At 37.4% G+C, this 18412-nt stretch overlaps 2 protein-coding genes across 3 annotated transcripts; both read left to right on the forward strand.

Moving 5' to 3' along the window:
* Nucleotides 1-986: 986 nt before the first annotated feature.
* On the forward strand, nt 987-3973 carry LOC145223945 (inositol hexakisphosphate kinase 1-like). Its single transcript, XM_080090361.1, has 6 exons — nt 987-1298; nt 1750-1879; nt 2379-2514; nt 2639-2808; nt 3116-3291; nt 3409-3973. Exons 1-6 carry the CDS (start codon nt 1260-1262, stop codon nt 3832-3834), a joined length of 1077 nt encoding a protein of 358 aa, XP_079946487.1. The 5' UTR covers nt 987-1259; the 3' UTR covers nt 3835-3973.
* Nucleotides 3974-4239: 266 nt separating this feature from the next.
* On the forward strand, nt 4240-15642 carry LOC145224151 (uncharacterized). Of its 2 annotated transcripts, XM_080090586.1 has the most exons (11): nt 4240-4448; nt 4645-4727; nt 5889-6066; nt 6209-6250; nt 6869-7026; nt 7397-7455; nt 8989-9085; nt 10142-10276; nt 14771-14836; nt 14971-15048; nt 15362-15642. In XM_080090586.1, the coding sequence occupies exons 1-11, from the start codon at nt 4412-4414 to the stop codon at nt 15407-15409; spliced, it is 981 nt and encodes a 326-aa protein (XP_079946712.1). In that variant the 5' UTR covers nt 4240-4411; the 3' UTR covers nt 15410-15642. The 2 variants fall into 2 exon arrangements, with proteins under 2 accessions (XP_079946712.1, XP_079946713.1); XM_080090587.1 differs by lacking the exons at nt 14971-15048; nt 15362-15642 and having other exon boundaries at nt 4265-4448; nt 10584-14835.
* The last annotated feature ends 2770 nt before the right edge of the window (nt 15643-18412 follow it).

Consider the following 18412-nt stretch of genomic DNA (forward strand, 5'->3'; position numbering starts at 1 on the left):
CTTGTAAAAATCGGTGACATACCTTATAAGCTACAACATCGTAATACTAGATAACACATGCAGTCTACACTATTTTAAAATATTCGTGTTTGTTTTATTAAGCACTGGCACTGTAACTGTTCTTTTGGTTTTAGGCTTAAATTTGTCACGGATAATGTCCTGTTGATTTTCTAAAAAATATTTGTAGGGTATAAACTGGTAAAGCTTCTTGGCAGAGTAACGAGCAGTGATATAAAGCATACCGCAGGCATGAAATGGAGTCATGCAGTTTCAGGTGGTGTCTGTAAACAACGCTTAACCGTTGTGACCACAGTGGCCGGCCTGTAAATGCTCCGTGACCGCTTGGATCAACTTAAAATTGTATGATTGCAGAGTCTACTTAAAAGTACAATTCTTTTAAAATGCTGACGGTTGGTGCTGTTTGGGTTGAAGTTTTGCAAAACAAATACCGTTTTAACTAAGGTTAAAACTTTGTTTATGCCCTGATAAAATGGCTGCTTGTTAAAATTTAAACTTATTCGGTTGCGACAGATTTTGGCCATAGTGGTAGTTCAATGGTCACATGTTATTTACAAACTAGTTTGGGGGGATTTTATATGCCAATGTTAGCACGTTAAATTTAAAAGCGTATTTTACCAGACATCAGAAACGATCATACTTGGTTTCTCTATTGAGCCCAGTTCATTGCAAGAAGGTATGTGCATCAAACAGTGTAAGGTCCATTTTTATGGTTTATGAATTTTACGAAGGAATGCAGATGGTGTGATTATTGCGTCTTACCGCTTCTACATTAAACTCAACCTGTTTGCATTAATGCCCCAGGCTGCCTCATGAAATTTCATCACGATTGCAGGCAACTTTAAACCACAATTTTTACACATCAGTTTATGTGACCAACACACGTTCAACCTTTAAAGTTGGTATGTAAACTTTAGGCAAAAGTTCTTGCATGTGAATACGTATTCAATTCAGGAAATAACCCCGTACCGTTTATACATGCTATCGTTCACATAATGGAATTGTATGTTAGCGAAAGTTACTTATCCTTTAGCACTGTATATAAAGCATAGAGTGAAAAAGTTATTGCAACTGGTTTGTGTGCTCAGATGTGTGCCCAATTTAGTAAATTATCTACCCGACTCGTAACAGCATTTTTGCCAGGAATGTGGTTTTGCGTTCTACAAGCGGATGGTTTGAAAGCTTAGAGAACACAGATTGGTATAATTTGACAAGCTTCTGAACAGCTTTGCTAATTGAAGATGTCTGTTTTCGTCAATTTAAGACCTTTTCAACATCAGGTAGGTGTGAAATGAAATGTATATTTCTGCGTGAAAGGAATAAACAAACTACTGTCAATGCGACAAAGTAAAACCAATAGACGAAATAATCTCTGGTTAAAACAGAATCTGTCGAAATATATTTCGCCTAAGTAGCATCATGTTTACTATCAATGGGTCAACTATGAAGTATAATGCACTGTAGCAGTTGCGCAGGGCAAATTAAATTTCAGTTATTTTGTGCTTGGTAAAACTGAATTGTGACTTTAATTTGTACACAATAAATTAACGTATTTGATAAATAAGCCAACAAAGTACGGATTTCCCATTGTGTATATCCCGTGATAACTTATATTTAAAAGTTTGTGCTTCGCATAGGTTACTTGGTCATGATAATTAATTGTAATGTATTATTTTGAATGTAAAACGTGCAAATAGTTAGTACCTTGTCACGTGACATTACGATTTTTAGGTGAGCGGTCACGCGGGTCTCATGACAACCGAAAATTGTGACGTCATAATGAAGCCTTTGATACCTGCCGAGCTTGATTTTTACGCCAATATGCCGCGATTGCTTGAACCTTTCACCCCGGAGTTCAGAGGTCAGAATGTAATAGTGTATTTTCTCCGATCTTGTGTCAATTTGTGTTTGATTCGTTAGTTACTGCATACCCAAAACAAACTCTTGGTTAGCAGCACCGAACGACAAAAGACAATATGTTACTTGTTAACGTTAAGTTAAAGGTAAACATTTTACGCTTGTTTGCAAATGAAAACATTTACAAACACACAAAAAATCGTATGTCCATTTTATGACCGCTATACAATTAAGATCAAATGGAACACGACTGTGCTGATCGTATATTTGCTCTTAAAATTCATTTCATGTAATGACTGCTCGAATAAAGTGGGTGAATTTATGGGTCTGTAAATACTAACTTAGACAGAGAGTAATAAAATACCAACTTAAATAGTAACTGCTAGGACGTAATGAGACTACGGCTCAAATCATTACCACATGAGCGGACAAGAACCCTATAAATATTCTTAAAAAAAATTGTGTTGGCTCAGTAACGTCACAATCTTTTTTTACTACTCCAGGCGTCGCAGATATTGAGTACACTGAAGTAAACGGCAAAGTCACGTGTGTAGCAAAGATACCATTACGTCACAATGGTCGATATAAGACAAGAAACAGTATTAGAGCGGATGAGCGTGACGTTCAAATCCCATACGAGTAAGTAAAAATTGGCTACAACAGTTGTATACCTTTTACGGTTTCATGCACTTCTTTTTTTGCAAATTAGTTTTGTTTTTAGTCGTTTTTTCTGTATTTTTATTAATTTTTTTTTCTGGACCAGTGGATTGGAAAGATCTAGTTTTGATGGGAACGTTGGTTTTCAACAAAACCGGTGGACGATGGATAAGGACCCGAGAGCCGACACTTCTGGATTGGGTCAAAATCCGTGGGCCAAACGGGTCCAACAACATACCATTAACAAAATCAATGGAACCGGTGAACAAATCATTCGTATCCTTTCAAGAAGATACCTTTTTATCCACAACTTTACACACAAATTTACTAACGAATGCAACGTTAGCTACAATCATTTAAATGCATTAGGTTCAATACGTTTTGTTTTCATAAAATAGTGATATCGACATTACACTAAAATCGTATGAACCTGAGCGACTTTAGGAAAAAAATGTTACTCTGTCGACATGAGGAAAACAATCTAGGAACAAAATGCGCAACATTACAAAAACTGTCGAAATGTTTTTATGTCTAAATGACTGAATCTGTTAATTAATTTCCCTTAACTGTAAGCTCATAAAAGCTTGCATTATGCTTGAAAACTTCTCGTGCAAGTTTAAACATCCCTGCATACTCGATCTGAAGATAGGCACGCGTCTCTATGGTGACGACTGCCCACGTGATAAGATATTACGTCACAACGAAAAGAACCTTTTGTCAACGACATCGTCACTAGGATTACGTTTGTCAGGTTTGCAGGTAGTTACAAAAAATGTACTTTTGGCAGAACAATAAGCCGAAAGAATATAATAGATGTATACAATGTAGGCTATAGTTACTGCTAAATGTAACTTACCACGGTGTCATTGTATACAGGTCTTCCAGAACTTTCGTTACGTCTGTAGGGACAAATTCTTTGGGCGTGGCCTTTCCGAGGAAGGATTCTTTGAAGCACTTCGCCTGTTCTTTACCGATGAGTCAGGAATTAGAACAAATGTTATTAATGCAATCATTAGACAAATAGAATTACTAGCTGCTGCAGTATCAAGCCTTGATAACTATAGATTATTTGGAACCTCTCTCGTTATTTTGTATGAGGGCGCAAATCCGGAGCTTTGGGGCCAAGTAAAACGAGAGAATGGAGACCAACCGCTAATTAAAGTAGGATTGGTTGATTTTGCTCATTGTTCGTTTGGCAAAACCGGTCAAGATAAGACAAGACTTCATCGTGGTTGCGATAGCGGTTTTTTGTTTGGTCTAAACACGTTATGTTCCCTTTTGTCTCGCCTTAAAAATCAGTGACGTTTATGACTAATTTCTGGATTTACAAGTCGTTTTTTTTTCGTTTTTTCCGTTTTATTGTTGTTGGTGTACTAGTTTTGACGTATTGTCCTATTTTGCAGTTTATGCAGTACACGTTTATTGCAAATCTGATGTTTATGCATCCTTTTATTCATTACATTTTTTATTGTTGTCAAAAAAGCTATGAATATTTTTTAGCACTAGCACAGCAAGTGCTTTGCTATGGATTAAATTGACATCTTTGCAACCTGCATATTACCACAAAAAAGATTTGATTAAGATAAGCTGATATGGACAAAGTTTATGTGCAATATAAAATGCTAGCCAAAGAGGTTACTTAGCACTTGCAGTTTGTAGATATATTTAAAAAAAATATTTTATGATTTCTATGACAAGACCACGAGGAACAAAAAACCCTTGCGTTGTGGATTAGTCAGTATTTTTCTTCGAGAAAACACGTGGGTCTTTTCGTGTAGCAAATTGCAACGTGCTAGTTTGACTGTTAACTGTTGGGTTGCAGTAGATCTTGTATTTTCTCTTTGTAATTTAAAGAAAAACTTGTTTGCACTTATTCAAAATGGACGTGGGACCAGAAAGCAAAGAATTTCTGTGGTGTAAGTATTAGTATTGTAACTATAATATATGTGGCATAATGGAATTGATATCTGTCCCTTCGCCGTAATACCACATTTGAGTATTTATAGTATTTTTTTTAAACATGTATTTTTGCAATTTACGATAAAACGTGTTCACAATTTTTGGCCTGGAAATATTTGCTAAAAATATGTAAGTCAATTTTTTTACTTATAGGTGCCAAGTTAGGAACTTCAGCAAAGACAAACCAGTGGGAAGGCAGAGATGACGGAGTTCTGGAGCAGCTTGTGCTAAAGAGGGTATGTTACAAACCAAACTAAATGTAAAAATAGTTGTCTCAATTGATTGAAATTAGCAGAATCGAGATTCACTGCTTGGTTTGCACAACTGAAAATCTCAACACCAAAAAAGTTTATAGGTTTTTTAATGGGGGTCATACAGGCTATGTGATTAACATGCATCTTATTGGTAAACTTGAAACCACAAGAAAAACTCAGGGGAACATAAAAATTAGTAACCCAAGAAAATTAGATGAAAAAGCACCGATGATGGCATAAGCCAGGGGTGGCCAGACCTGCTTCATGCTCGAGCCGCATATCACAAAACTTAGTTTAAAAAGACCCGCAAGACAAAAAATCAAAAACGAATTTATTCACTCACAATGAAGTCTACGCTATCAAATATTGATTGTTGTATGGTGATGCTGTGTGTCTCCACCTGGGCTGCAAGGTGTTTGAAATTAGGCTGATATGATGAGAAAGTTTTTGTGTTTAGCTTCGTAATGACGTTTCAAGTTACTAGTTTTGTAATGATTGGGCGAAACTGGACAAATAAGACACACAGGTTTAACTCCATTATTAATGAATGCGAACTCCTCCTCCCATTCTGTTTTAAAAGTATTTTTCTGTTTATCATTCTTTTTTTGCAGTTATTTCTCAACAACGTTTTTTTTTGGCTACACTTTGCAGTTATTGAATGTGCAACATTAAAGAGCCACAATCAAAGGCTCAAAGAGCTGCATGCGGCTCGAGAGCCGCAGTTTGGCCAACCCTGGGATAAGCGTTGGTAATAAATATTATTCAAGAGAAATCACATTTATAATCAAACAAGGCAAATAATTTACTGAGATGACACCTCTTGGCGGCTATATGTAAATGCCACTTGACTGCGGTGGCCGGTATGGCCAGCCTGTACACACTTTCTAAATGCTGTGGCCAACCTGTATATACTGTGTGACTAGTGTGACCAAAAGCGTTGACAGTTAGAGGTATGGGTTGAGGTGAGGGAAATAACACTTTACCCGGGTCTCATTTACCTACACAGCTTGGCCACAGCAGTCACACAGTATAAACAGGTTGGCAACTGTGGTAATTACACCCCTCTTGGCCTCTGTGTGGTGTTTCTAATTGGCTGTCGAATCTGCTAATGGTAAATTCTACAATTTTAATGCTTTTTCACAGGCTTGTCTGGGTAAGGGTGCCAAGGATGGTGAAAGAAATTTGGTGGAAGTGACATCGTTTGACTATCAGCAGGAGAAGATTGAGGCGTGCATTTGTTGTTTGCGAGGAGGTGGACAAGAGGATGTCAGTCTGGGTGATTTAACGATATTTCCACCAGCCATTTTCAAACTCGTTGAAGGTATAAAGTTTGCTCATTGACTTCTTTTTTGTTTGGTGAGCGTATCCTAATTTTCTCAGCACTTTTTTACTTTAGTGTGTGTTTTCATACCCTGTATTGTTTAGTTATTTTCCCCATTAAAACAACTTACATTACAATTCAGGTAGTGGACCAATTCATCTTGTTGGAAATCATATGATGATGGGTAAGTTTGTACTATTATTGAACTGAAATTATTATGTTAGATGTACAACTAGTAGAACACACTTGTGACAAGATATTGTCAAGGTAGTGAAGTGATTTGGTGTATAATATTTACCAGGATATATATAGCTGTACATCATTAGACACTTCTTAAGTGAAAAAAAGTAAGATGCATAAAGTGTGAATTGAGGTAAAACAAACTTGTTGCATTGATATGTCATTGACCAAAGTATCTATGCCTGGGTATTCTATTTGATCTTTTTTGTCAGCAAAAAACAAAGCAATCATTTATTTTGCACCAACTCAAGCAAATTACCCATTGCAAATGTATACATAATAAACACATAATAAATGTCGAGTAGGGAATGGGCCAAGTCAAGCCAGAACCTGAGTACTTACATTACTGTTTTTTATGCTCGGTGCTCGGTCGGGCAGTTGCACAAACTGACCCAAGCAAAAGCTATCAAACTAGGTGGAATTGGGAATGTTTGTGACGTCTCAATGCACTGAGCATGTTTATCCGAGCACCGAGCAATAATGTGAGATGCTCGATGCTCAACCAAACAGAGCATTTAAAGTTTTGGCCCATCCCTGATGCCAAGATCTCTTGTTTCACAAGATGAGGGAGATGACCTTTCAGATGATGAGCAGGAAGACTTTTCAGAGGAAGATGTATCAGAAGGTGACCTCTCAGATATGGAGGACGAGAAGATGGTCGAATTGAAACCAAAAGGAACAAAGGGAGAACCACAAAAACCAGGAAAAGCTTCTGCCAAGGTAAAACATTGAAGTAATCTTGTTTGTCATGATTTTGATCAAACAGAATTTCACTTGGGGTAGAAATATGCTTTAATTTTAAAAGAACATTTTTGAACCAAATAAAAACCTTTTCTAAATCCAACAAAAATATGATTAGTAAAAACATATATACACAGAATATAATGTTTCGGAGTTAATATATATATATATATATACATAAATTGATGCTTAAATAAATAAAGTATATTACTTGCAGTTTTAAATTGTTGCAAATGTGAATAATGCACATGAAAGTTTATAATCATACTTTCTATCGTACTGCACCTTATACGCAAGTTCACATGAATAAGTCTGCTTCAACCAACAAAACTCACTGCATTTTTTGCAGGGTGATGCAAAACCGAAGAAACAAGTGAAGGTCGAACCTGAAGAAGATGATGAGGACGAGTAAGAAATCTTCTAGTTTTTTTTTAACAAATGTTAAAACAAAAATTCAGATAAAGGGAATACATTCAAACTGGGATCAGCTGTAAAGCATCTATGCCAGTGGTTCTCAAACTAATATCGATCACGTACACAATCGTCTGACAACTTTTTCTATCGCTGCATACCACTAAACCCTGTTTGAATGGATAGACCAAGAAATAGGTCCCTTTCTCAACCTGGCTAGCATATTTAGCAATTTCAAAGAATGTCCAAAATAAGAGTTTCGCCCAAACCAGAACTGATCAGTTGGGTCAGTTGAACTGCAATTTTAGATCTGACTTAAATTAAGTGTAGCAGAAAACTGCTTGCGTACCACAAAAAAAGTTCCAGCGGTTTGAGAACCACTGATCGATGCAGACCAGCAATCATGACATACTCATATATAATATATAAGCATTTCCATATGGCAAGGCACAGAAACATCTAGTTGTATTTCCTGGACCCAAAGTTGTCCCATTGCAGGCTAGATTTTTAGTCTGTGGTAATTTGCAGCATACGAGGTAGGCACCGGTGTTGTGATTTGACTTCGGCAGGTTCACCACTGAGCCTTTGTAGCTCAGTTGATAATGTGCTAGTCCAGGAAAGACTCCTGTCAGGGTTTGGAATCCCACCGCAGGCTAGATTTCTCCAGTCTGCGTCTTACCATATGGGATTGCTTGAGAGACTGGCTTGATTCGTTATAAGGCCTTCAATGGGCCTGGGTTACTATAAATTAAAACCTCAATGTTTTGGAGGGGCATTAAGTTAGGTGTTAAAGCAGTGGTTCCCAAACTATGCGCCGTGGCACACTTGTGTGCCGCGAGATGTCATTAGGTGTGCCGCAAAAAATATTGAAATTAAAATCAATCAAGTAGAGTAGTAGTACCAGGTGCTTAGACCACTAGGCCAACATGCTCCACGTCTCTGAGATGTTCAACTAGGCTATTTAACTATGAGAGTGACATGTATAGCGGCTTTATGACCTCATAGTTAGTGCCTTTGTCAGCTGAAAAAATTATTCAAATGTTCGAGGTGCGCCAATTAATTTTTGTTTTTTTCTAAAATGCGCCTTAAAAGAAAAAAGTTTGGGAACCACTGTGTTAAAGTGTTAACTTGGACAAACTGGAAAAAATGTTGATCAAAAGTTTTTATTGCATTTCTATATACTCGATAAACAATATTCCTACATACATAGGAACAATATACACACTTAAAAACGAATTTAATCGAAAACAGAACTGCCTGAGAGCAGGTAATTTATATACTTCTTAGGGCACCAGTTTCAACGATCTCTGTTGTCATCAAATTACTGTTCTATATCCCAAGTTCTCTTGCAGTTATGTTTTTATTTAAATAAACATACGCATATTTTGCAAACGATTCAATAAGGAAGTTAAACTAAACACTGACCAAACAGTTTCTACAGAACACTAACACAAGGTTAACGTCGGAGCTGCAACAACATTTAAATACACTTGTATTGTTTTGTATATGGTAACTTTTGTAAATTTCTAGTCTTGACGATGAGGACATCGATGATGAAGATGATGATGAAAGCATGGAAGAAGATGTTCCAGAAGTAAAAGTTGAAGCAAAGAAAACCCCAAACAAGGTACAAGCAGCTCTCATGTTTGTTACACATAGTGGATCCCTTTTTTTATTCAGATGTAGTCCAGGCTCTAGTGACAGTTTACCGTGTTAAGAAACTGTAATTTTTAGGATAACGATTCACATCTCAGAAGAGATATTGTAAAAAACAATTAAAAAAACAAATTTAATAAATAAACAGTCTAATGAAATTTGACAATATGTACACATTTAATAGCACAAAAAAAGTTATGGCCAATGCACTTTCAAACAAACTTAATGATCTTTGCATTTTACAATTCATTGAAAATTCAAAACATACATTTTAGATATTTAAAACTTAAATTTTCCAGAACAAAGACCTGCTAAAACCTTTTATGTGACCCCAATTAGTACTTAAACTGTTGTAAGATGAATATAAATTCAATACTAAGATCAGCCCAGAAGTGTGTATGCAACTCGTGATAACAAGGCACTCGTACAGTGGCGTATCCAGGGAGGGGGGGTCTGGACGATTTGATCACCTGACAGTCACGCTTATTTTGCAGCTGCAGTTTTGTTGAGTAAGCTAGATATCAGCGGCGAAATCAGAAAACTACAAAGCTTTCGCTAAAATTAACTGTTCTTCCTGTCAATTGGACGGGTAGAGAACTGCCAAAGTCGAAAGTTAGGCCGGGTTTAGGTCTTGTACTTACAATTTTGGAAAAAGTGCTTTGCTACTTAACGTGTCGTTTTGAACCAGAAAACGAAATAGGCAATGGAACAATTTAGTGGCAGTTTGACGTGTGAATTAGGTATTCAGTCTGCGGTCTAGGACATTTGTGTGGCAAATTTTCCGAAAATTTGCCAGATCTAATGATGTCATTAGGGAAATTCCCCGAAAAAATGTTGGGCCCCCCAAAAAAATTTCTGGATACGCCCCTGCACTCGTACATAAATCCTAGTACGACAGATCTATTAAAGGCATCATACCGAATTCACCAAGCATTCCCACAGATGGCAAGGTGTAAGCGCAGCCAAAGATGTTCAAGCATTCTAGTCCACACACCAGTATTAACCCTTAACGTTTTCTGACACGCAGAAGCGTAAATTGACCAATGGACAAGCTGGTGATGAGAACAAGAAACCCGATAACACACCTTCGCAAAAAAAGAAGAAAAACAGTGAATCCACTCCCACAACACCACTGCAGCAAAAAGAAAATAAAACGCCACAGGTTCGTGAAAAAAAAACATCCAATGTAAACCACTTAAGTTAAGCAGAATTTGTCTTTTCCAAGCATAGTTACAAAAGATGTATTTACATGATTCAAAGGAATTTCTTTTTTCTTTGTCAAATACATGAACAGCAGTGTCTTTGTCAAATACAACTTATTTCCTTGGGGAAAAGTAATTCGTTGTTTGAAAATTGACCAAATTTTGTATGTTAGGAACTTATGTGCCATTACATTATGTAACTTTTTTGACCTTTTATTGTGGTGACTTGTCATTCAAAATATTTAAATCTCACTCTGTCTGTTTCAGCCACCATTTGCGGGCTTTGGTTTCACAACCCCCTGAGTACAAATCTCAATCAGTTTTTTGTACTCAAGCCGAATGGTCCAGGGCTCTTGATCAAGCCTTGGTGACAATGTTTTTAAAATACCCGATCCGCTAGGTGGGGCAATTAAGTCAAGCGTATGCGCCTTGCACTCAAATAAATGAAAACGCGCTTTCTGCGCAAGTTCGAATCGCGCACGTCTGCTGTCGACATTTACCATTGTTAGTCAACTTCTTGAGGCGGCGGAATTTCGAGTGTCATTTTCCTTCTGCTGTCAACTCATGTGATTTATGATGATGATACGTTTGTTTATGTAATTGACTGGATTTAGAATTTTTTTTTGAAAACAAGTTCGACTTTAATAAATTTTTACAGGCATGGTAGTTTGCACAATATTTTGTCAAAAAAAACCTTTTTTGTCGGAAAAAAAATCTCGACGAACAAATCAGTAGATTTTGAAGTGTGTAGTCTGGGGTTGTGAAGTATGCCGCGAAATTTTCTTTCATATGATGCGACTCATTTTTGTATTAGGGCCTATGTACGAAACGACGATAATATAGCCTCATTTTTACATTATTGTAGCTAAAAAGAAAACTCATTCTTCAAAATAAATCTGCAAATTGATGTCTTCAAACTACGTTTGCGTTTTTAACCAACTGTACCGCAAAAAAGTAACGTTCAACCAAAAAACAAAAACTTTTCAGTTTATAACAGAAAATCATAAAAATATCACGTATTTCAACGTATCAGAAGGGATTTAGAAAGTAAGTTGTTGTGCACAAAACAATATTTTGTTACATTATTGCATGCTCAGTTACTTGCTTATTATGCAATCAATGCATTTTAAGTAAAATTCCTAAAAACGTTTAGCCTCGTGCCAGACTGTCTGTTGAAAATATGATAATTCCATTATAATAGTGTCGTCCCGACGCTAAACAACCGCTGCTCGGGTTATTTCTGTCTCTAGGGAGAAAAATATTCAATTAATTTTAGCGCATGCGTTTTGTAAGTGGCCAAATTAATTGTGTAAAGCATTTATTGGTTAATTTAAAGCAACCATTTATTTAAATTTTAAGAAATTTGTTTTTGAAAATTTGTAATTTGTAGTTTTTGGATTATTTGAGACAGGGTTTTCCATGTTTTTTACCACAAACATGGGTGCGACTTGCACGTCAGACCTCTTTTGACATTTTAAAGTGGAGTGTTTTAAATAAAAATTGGTTGTGAGTTGTGACGTAACAAGGAAAAATATCCTTTTATTTTGTCTTAAAACAGCGTTTTAGTCCAATCACTCTGGTTTGCATTTGTAGGTGTTTGAAGAAATTTTATAAAAAGTTGAAAACCTCGATTCACCTCAAACGCCTTATTCGGAACTTGGGTCGAAACGAGAAGTCTTCCCAGTGTTTGACCCCTGCGTGACCCAGCGGTTCACCTACATGGCCTAAAAGCATGTTACCTCAAAAACAGATGTAATTGCGAAAGTACATGGTCAATGAGTTTTATACTTTGTTCATTTGTTACATTGCAAAGAGTTGAAAACATTTCAAAATATTATCTAAAATCCGCGCCTGAACTCCATCTAGTAACAGTCTCACAGACAGACATGCCGTCGAAAACCACGTTGCCCCCTTTCAACAATGCGCCCGACTTAACTAAAGTCTTAAGCCTCCTTCGCTCTGTCCCCGCGAATGCATTGACGCAAATTGACGCCTCTCGCCATTGTTATTTGGAAAGCCATTCGAATCTGGACAAGTACACTCCCACGCCACAAAACTGCTTGTCATCTCATTACGACTGTCGTCTATGCCGCCCATTTTGTGTGGTAAAATCGTAGTTTTCCGACCCCCTTGCTTAATTAATGACAGTTTTGCGGCTCATTTGCGTTGCGGTTTTGCTACCGCGCTCTGATTTGTAACAAGCACTGCTGTCAAAGCGTAGAAGCCTCGCATTGTAGTATGGCGTGATTTTATATTTCAACGAACTTTATGCTGAAATTTCGCGTGAAACAACCATGTTAAAAACGCGCTATGGGGAAGTGAAATTACGTTGCGTAAACATTGTCATAATGTGCCACAGAAAATATAATTTCTGCCACACATTTACAAAGGCGTTAAGCATCATTTTTTTTTAAAAAGAAAACAATCGCGTTTAACTTCTTGTCTAATTAAATAAAGTTGTCGAATAGAACCCAGACCTCTTGCATATGATTCCATGTTTGTAGTTAATAGAAAATACGGAATGCTTTTTAAAGTCATTTGTGGTTACATTATTTCAAACGTGTAGGACTGTTGTGGTTAAACATTTACTTGTTTTATGCTAAAACGAAAAAAATCCTCGTTGAAAAACTTGTAGATTCTAGTTAAATTGTTTCTGGAATGATAGACACAGACTGTGCTTTTATTGCAAAATATATTATTAAAAAAGCAAACATAATTTAACCTGTAAATAAACGTTTCCAAACTTTCAAAACACCAATGTACAATTTTTCAGTGACAAACTCCAGAACAGGTCTTATTTTATAACAACCATTTACCACCTATCTTTTCGGACCCCAATCCTTTCCCATCAAAAATTTTATCTCACCCCTGTACACAACTCAATGTCCCAGTGATCTTTACTCCCGGAAGTTTCTAGTGTTTACTCTTACCCTCCAACGGAATATTGGGTCTTGAAAGCAGTCCCAGAGTGTAGCTTAGGCTCGCCGGCCCCAACCCCTGAAGCCTTTCGTCTTTGCTACAGCCATTCTGCTCGGAACAAAGCGAAAAGCCTGCTCAAACACTTGACTTTACGTGGTTAACGCGCTCTTATTGTTTCTTCACAATGCCAGGCCGCTTAACTTCGCTACTTGTTGCTCGTATTTAATTGGGATCAGTGGTCTTGGTCGATTCCATGTAAAGTTACAAGTCTCTGTGATATCGTCGATTCGGTCACGTATCTCTCTTTTACCGTAGTCGGCGCTTGGTTCTTGCTTAGGCGTTTGTTGCAAACAATTTGATTTTGACGCTTTGCCAACTTTGCAATCATGCCTTAGGGTTAACAAGCGTCCTGGATTTTGCAGACATATCCGCAATTCTGGCTTTGAATTAATAATTTTTAAAAATACTCTTTAACGTCCGGAATTTTAGCGTCATGTAGCGTATAACCTTCAGTAGTTCTCACAATTATATTCTTGTGGTACTCAAAGGTTTACGTTTCACCTATTGTATGTGCTGATTTTGATGTATGACCAACATTCATGCAAAACAACTTAAAATTAAACACTATTTACTGATTTTGGCGCGTTAAAAGCTGACGATACTCTGTTAAAAGGACCGGATCCTGTGACAACTTTTTGTTTTGTAACTTATTTTCAAACAAACCTGCGCTTTTTATATCCGTGATAGTAATGCCATTTTATGTCAAAAATGGGACTGTTCTGGTTGGTAACATGCAACCACATGTGATGTAACGCATGTTTGGTGGTGCCCCAGATATATTTATTTAAACCGGCCGGAATTTTAATCACTCAGATATGGTAGCCCTATCATAGTTTTCTAACCCCGACCAGCTAATTCTTTAGGTCGTGTGATTTTTTTTATAAAATGATAAAATACTTTTGTCTTGTAAAAAAAAACGAAAAAAATGTCGATTAAATACAAAATATTGTTTAACTTGGGTTCAAAAAGTAGCCTCTTAGTGTTGATCAAAAATATTGCTTTTTTAATTTGTTTTATCTTTAAAATGGGAAATTATATTATTATGTGTTAGCCGGGTAAAAGTGACACTAACTTGACTTTTGTGTTTGGGTAAAAAACAACGCACCAAGTTGGTAATGGTTTTTAGTCGTAGCAACAAACCCCTAAAAAAACTCTCAGAATTCGAGTCTTGTCAGCAGTCAATTTGTTTGAACCAAAACTTTTGGTAACTTTTTAGCAAAATGCATTTCGTCTGAAATTAGGCCTTTTATGGTTGGTAAGGTTCATTTTGAAATTATGCAACCCTAGACGATAAAACTGTCCGGATTATGCGAAGATCCGGATTAACCAATGTCGATTAGTTAAAGCCTTACCACATTACAAATCATTTGTACCTAGAATTTTGTCCAAATTAGGCGAATGTCCGGATTAACCTAGGTTTACTGTATTTGCATTTGCTGTGACAGGTCCATTTTATATCATTGTTTCTGTTTCAGAGCGGCAAGAAAACACCTGGCAAAGTTTACGAATCCGTTGACGAAGTAAAAGCTGCTATCAAAAAGGTAACCCGCGTTTATTTGTGACAACTTGTGGTAGTTCGCAGCTCTTCTGTAGTTTTTGCCGCATGATCAAAATTGTATGCTGCGTAATTGAGTTCAGTATATGACATCATTGTGACGTAACAATATGTTTCCAGTATCCCGGCGGCAAGCCACGCAAGGAAGACAAATTCTGCAACTGGGTGAAATCAGCGTTTAAAGTCAAGAACGATGAGGTACGATTTTTCATTGTCCCTTTTTTATCAGCCTTTGTAGTTGGTAATGCTGACATTTTGTGTAAAACAATTTTGCTATAATTTTTTTTATGCAGTATAAATTATTGTTGAGTTTTTCGTTTTAGCAAGGGATTTTAAGCATTAATTTTTGCTGTCGTTGCTGCTTTAAAGTTTGTTCCAAAAATTGCCCTATTTGTCCTACGTTTGTACTTGTTTGCTGCAAATTGTGTTCATAACTTTCTGTTGAGTCTGTTTGGCAAGGTCAAAACTTAATCAAATTTCTAATAAGTTACATGTTGTTTTTGCTTTGCAGTGGATCAAAGAATTGTGGAAAGCACACAAGAAGGACCTCGGCATCTAAGCTCAAATCTTGCGGCAGTTTTCATTCTTTTCAAACCCTGGCACTGCCCTTCAGTTCGACATTGTGTTGAATATGTGATCACGTTCTTATTCAATTTTACACTTGTTGTACAGTTGCACTGTTTTCAATTTTCAACCTGTCGGATGCGTTCTCACGTGACTTCACGCGTGTGCAGCCAACCGTGAAGCGCGGTGACGGTTTTGTGAATAAACGAATGCGGTGTCTGGACATCATGGACCGTTGTGATTTAATGTGTCCATTACTTAAAATCCGGGTCATTTTACCAGGTCTGCTGTTACTAGTGGTGGGATTCAGCCGGTTCGCACCGGTTCTATAGAACCGTCTCACGAAATTTTATGAGATCAGCCAACCGGATAGCATTACTGGTTACTGTCAATAGTAACAGAACCAGTATCGGCTGAAAAACATGACTTTTGTGGTAGAACCGGCTGACAAAAAATTGAATCCCACCACTGGCTGTCGCTTGTTTTGTTTTACCTTCTGGTGTTGGACGGTGTACTTTGGGGCTCTTTGCATCATACCGTACCATTTGTCATCCTAGTTTCTCCAATCTGGTTTTGTCTAGTGTTCGAGTATGGGTCCAGAAAATTACTCGCACTAACACATGTTTTTCCTCTTCAGGGCCCTGGAGTCACTTCCCGACTCTCTACCTAGATTGTAGGTCCTAGAATCACGGATTTGGTGTTTCAGAATTATAAGAGGGCTGAAGTCGGGACTTTTTTGTTAAATACAGCACATTTAGCCCTAAATTTACAGAAATTACTTCACGAATGATGCAAGTATCAAGTCTGTCTGGAATCAATCCAGGCCTGATTTTACGTCTGTGGTGATCGAGTTTTTCTAGTGATTTTTGGCACACTAAACACCGCTGAAGACAAATATGCTTAAAATGAGGACGAATCGACTTACAATGAGCCCACATACAAAATAATGCAAAATTTTAAGATCCCTCGGTTGATTTCTGTCAGGTTTTCTAAAGTAGGCTATATATAGGTTTGTGATCGTTGATATGAAGAACAGTTAATTCACATGTGTTGAAAAGCTATACGCAAATTTGTCCTGAGAACTAAAAAAAAACGCGGTCTACTAAAATGGTCCCAGGGACAAACTGTATCAGACAAGGCAAACGAAAGTTTCGGAGACGCGCCTGATACGTCACTGGGATTGATTACATCACAATAGGAATTGTTAACATCCCTGGTATGTGTGAAATGCCTGGGTTGGGCCGTCCTTGCTTGCTTCGACATAGGCATTGTGTGCAAACAATTGTTTGTTGTTTCATTCGATAGCTTTGTTTGTTAAAACTAAACACTGTATAGGCTACATTTGTTTTAACAGTTGCTTACAGGGGTCATTTTTTTATGACAAGGACTTTATCTTGCATTGGGCATTGTTTTGTTTTGCTCTATTACTTTTCAACGTACGTTTGCTTTTGGTCAAGAATGGTTCGAACCCCTTTTAAAATTTCGCATGTGGCACAGATATCAGAAATTGTTTATCGTAACCTTTGACCTACAGAGGTCTCCTAAACACAAACTGGTTACATTTACTAACAGCCTAATGTTTCTTTTAGAAGTTTTATATGTGGTTGCCTGGTAGGTTTCATATCACATTGCATTTAAAAACGACGATTTTGTGCGAAATTAAGTGTCAAACAAATGACAATACGAACGTTTTAAGCTTTTTCACTTCTTTCAAATTTTTTTAGGTTAAATTGTATCACGGTGACAAAACGTCGTTTAACAACTATTAACGCGTCTAAAATTGGGAAGAGTTTTACACAACGTAGTGTTGGCACACCCAAACCACCCCATCCTTAAACAAGAGTTGGGTAAAGTACAACATTTACTCCACGCAAACCTGACGTAATCTACGTAATTATCCTTCAGTGACGTCAGCATATAGTAATACGTCCTTTTGCGCAATATGGACACGTGACAGTATTTCTATGGGTAGTAGGTTACACCAGGCAAATTTCCCATGTCACAGCGCCCCTTTTATCTGACCTCACGTTCCAAACACGCTCACATAATGATTGCATGGTTTTATCTTACACGTTGCAACATAAGGTCGCAGAATTATGACAAGTTGTGAAACAAAGTTGCGTCTGAAGCAGTCAACACGCCAAAGGGTATTTATTCTGCTCCCGAAATAACTTAGGCGACAAACAATGTTTTCTGATGATGAGAATGCGCAATATTCCATTTGGAAAGATGCTATCATGTCCGTGTAGTAGTCGCCGTTCCGACTGGTCCTTGGCATGACCATAGGGTCAATACTATCATGCCCTTTGATTTCTCATGGTAAAATTGAAACAACTTTTGCGAGAGGCATTTAAATACTGTTTCCTATGCACGATAACGGCAATTTGCTGTCAAAGAGTTGTTGGAAGGCATCAGTGTTTGTTGCCCTGTCCGAAGCGTTGTACCTTTTAACAGGGAGTTTTAACAAAATGTGCTCAAAAAAGTTATGTGGCACCAGTAAAATAACGTTATTTCTCTGGCTTAATTTAATACCATTGTGTGAAGTCATTTGCAAACATCGCTTTGATAATATTTTCAACTTTGGTTAAAAAAAATGGTAAAATATTAGCCCCAAGTTTAACACAATTCGAAAATAGTCCGGTGTTTAGAAAATGCTACTCGGCTTAAACGGCTAATCCCTTGTCAAGCATCAGAGCGCACAGCTTTACAACACAACAAACACCTTGCGTCGGTTTTAAAGAGAAGCCGCAACAAACAGCTACAGGCGCGTTGGAAGACAAAACAGCTTCCAAAGTCCGGATGTAGAAGACAATAGCTGATCACTGATCGAAGCCCATTGTCTTCCGGCAATCGCCATTCCAGCGATTCCAAATTTGCCAGAAAGCCCACATTGGGCGTGAGGTGCCTGTGGGCCCTCGAACAGTCAAAGGTCGAGAAACCGCAGCTAAATGTAGATCAGGGTGCGCTTGGAATAGAAATGCGCTGTTTTCGCAGAAAT

This window comes from Phallusia mammillata, chromosome 4 (assembly GCF_965637545.1).
Source record: "Phallusia mammillata chromosome 4, kaPhaMamm4.hap1.1, whole genome shotgun sequence".
NCBI classification, from domain to species: Eukaryota; Metazoa; Chordata; class Ascidiacea; order Phlebobranchia; family Ascidiidae; genus Phallusia; species Phallusia mammillata.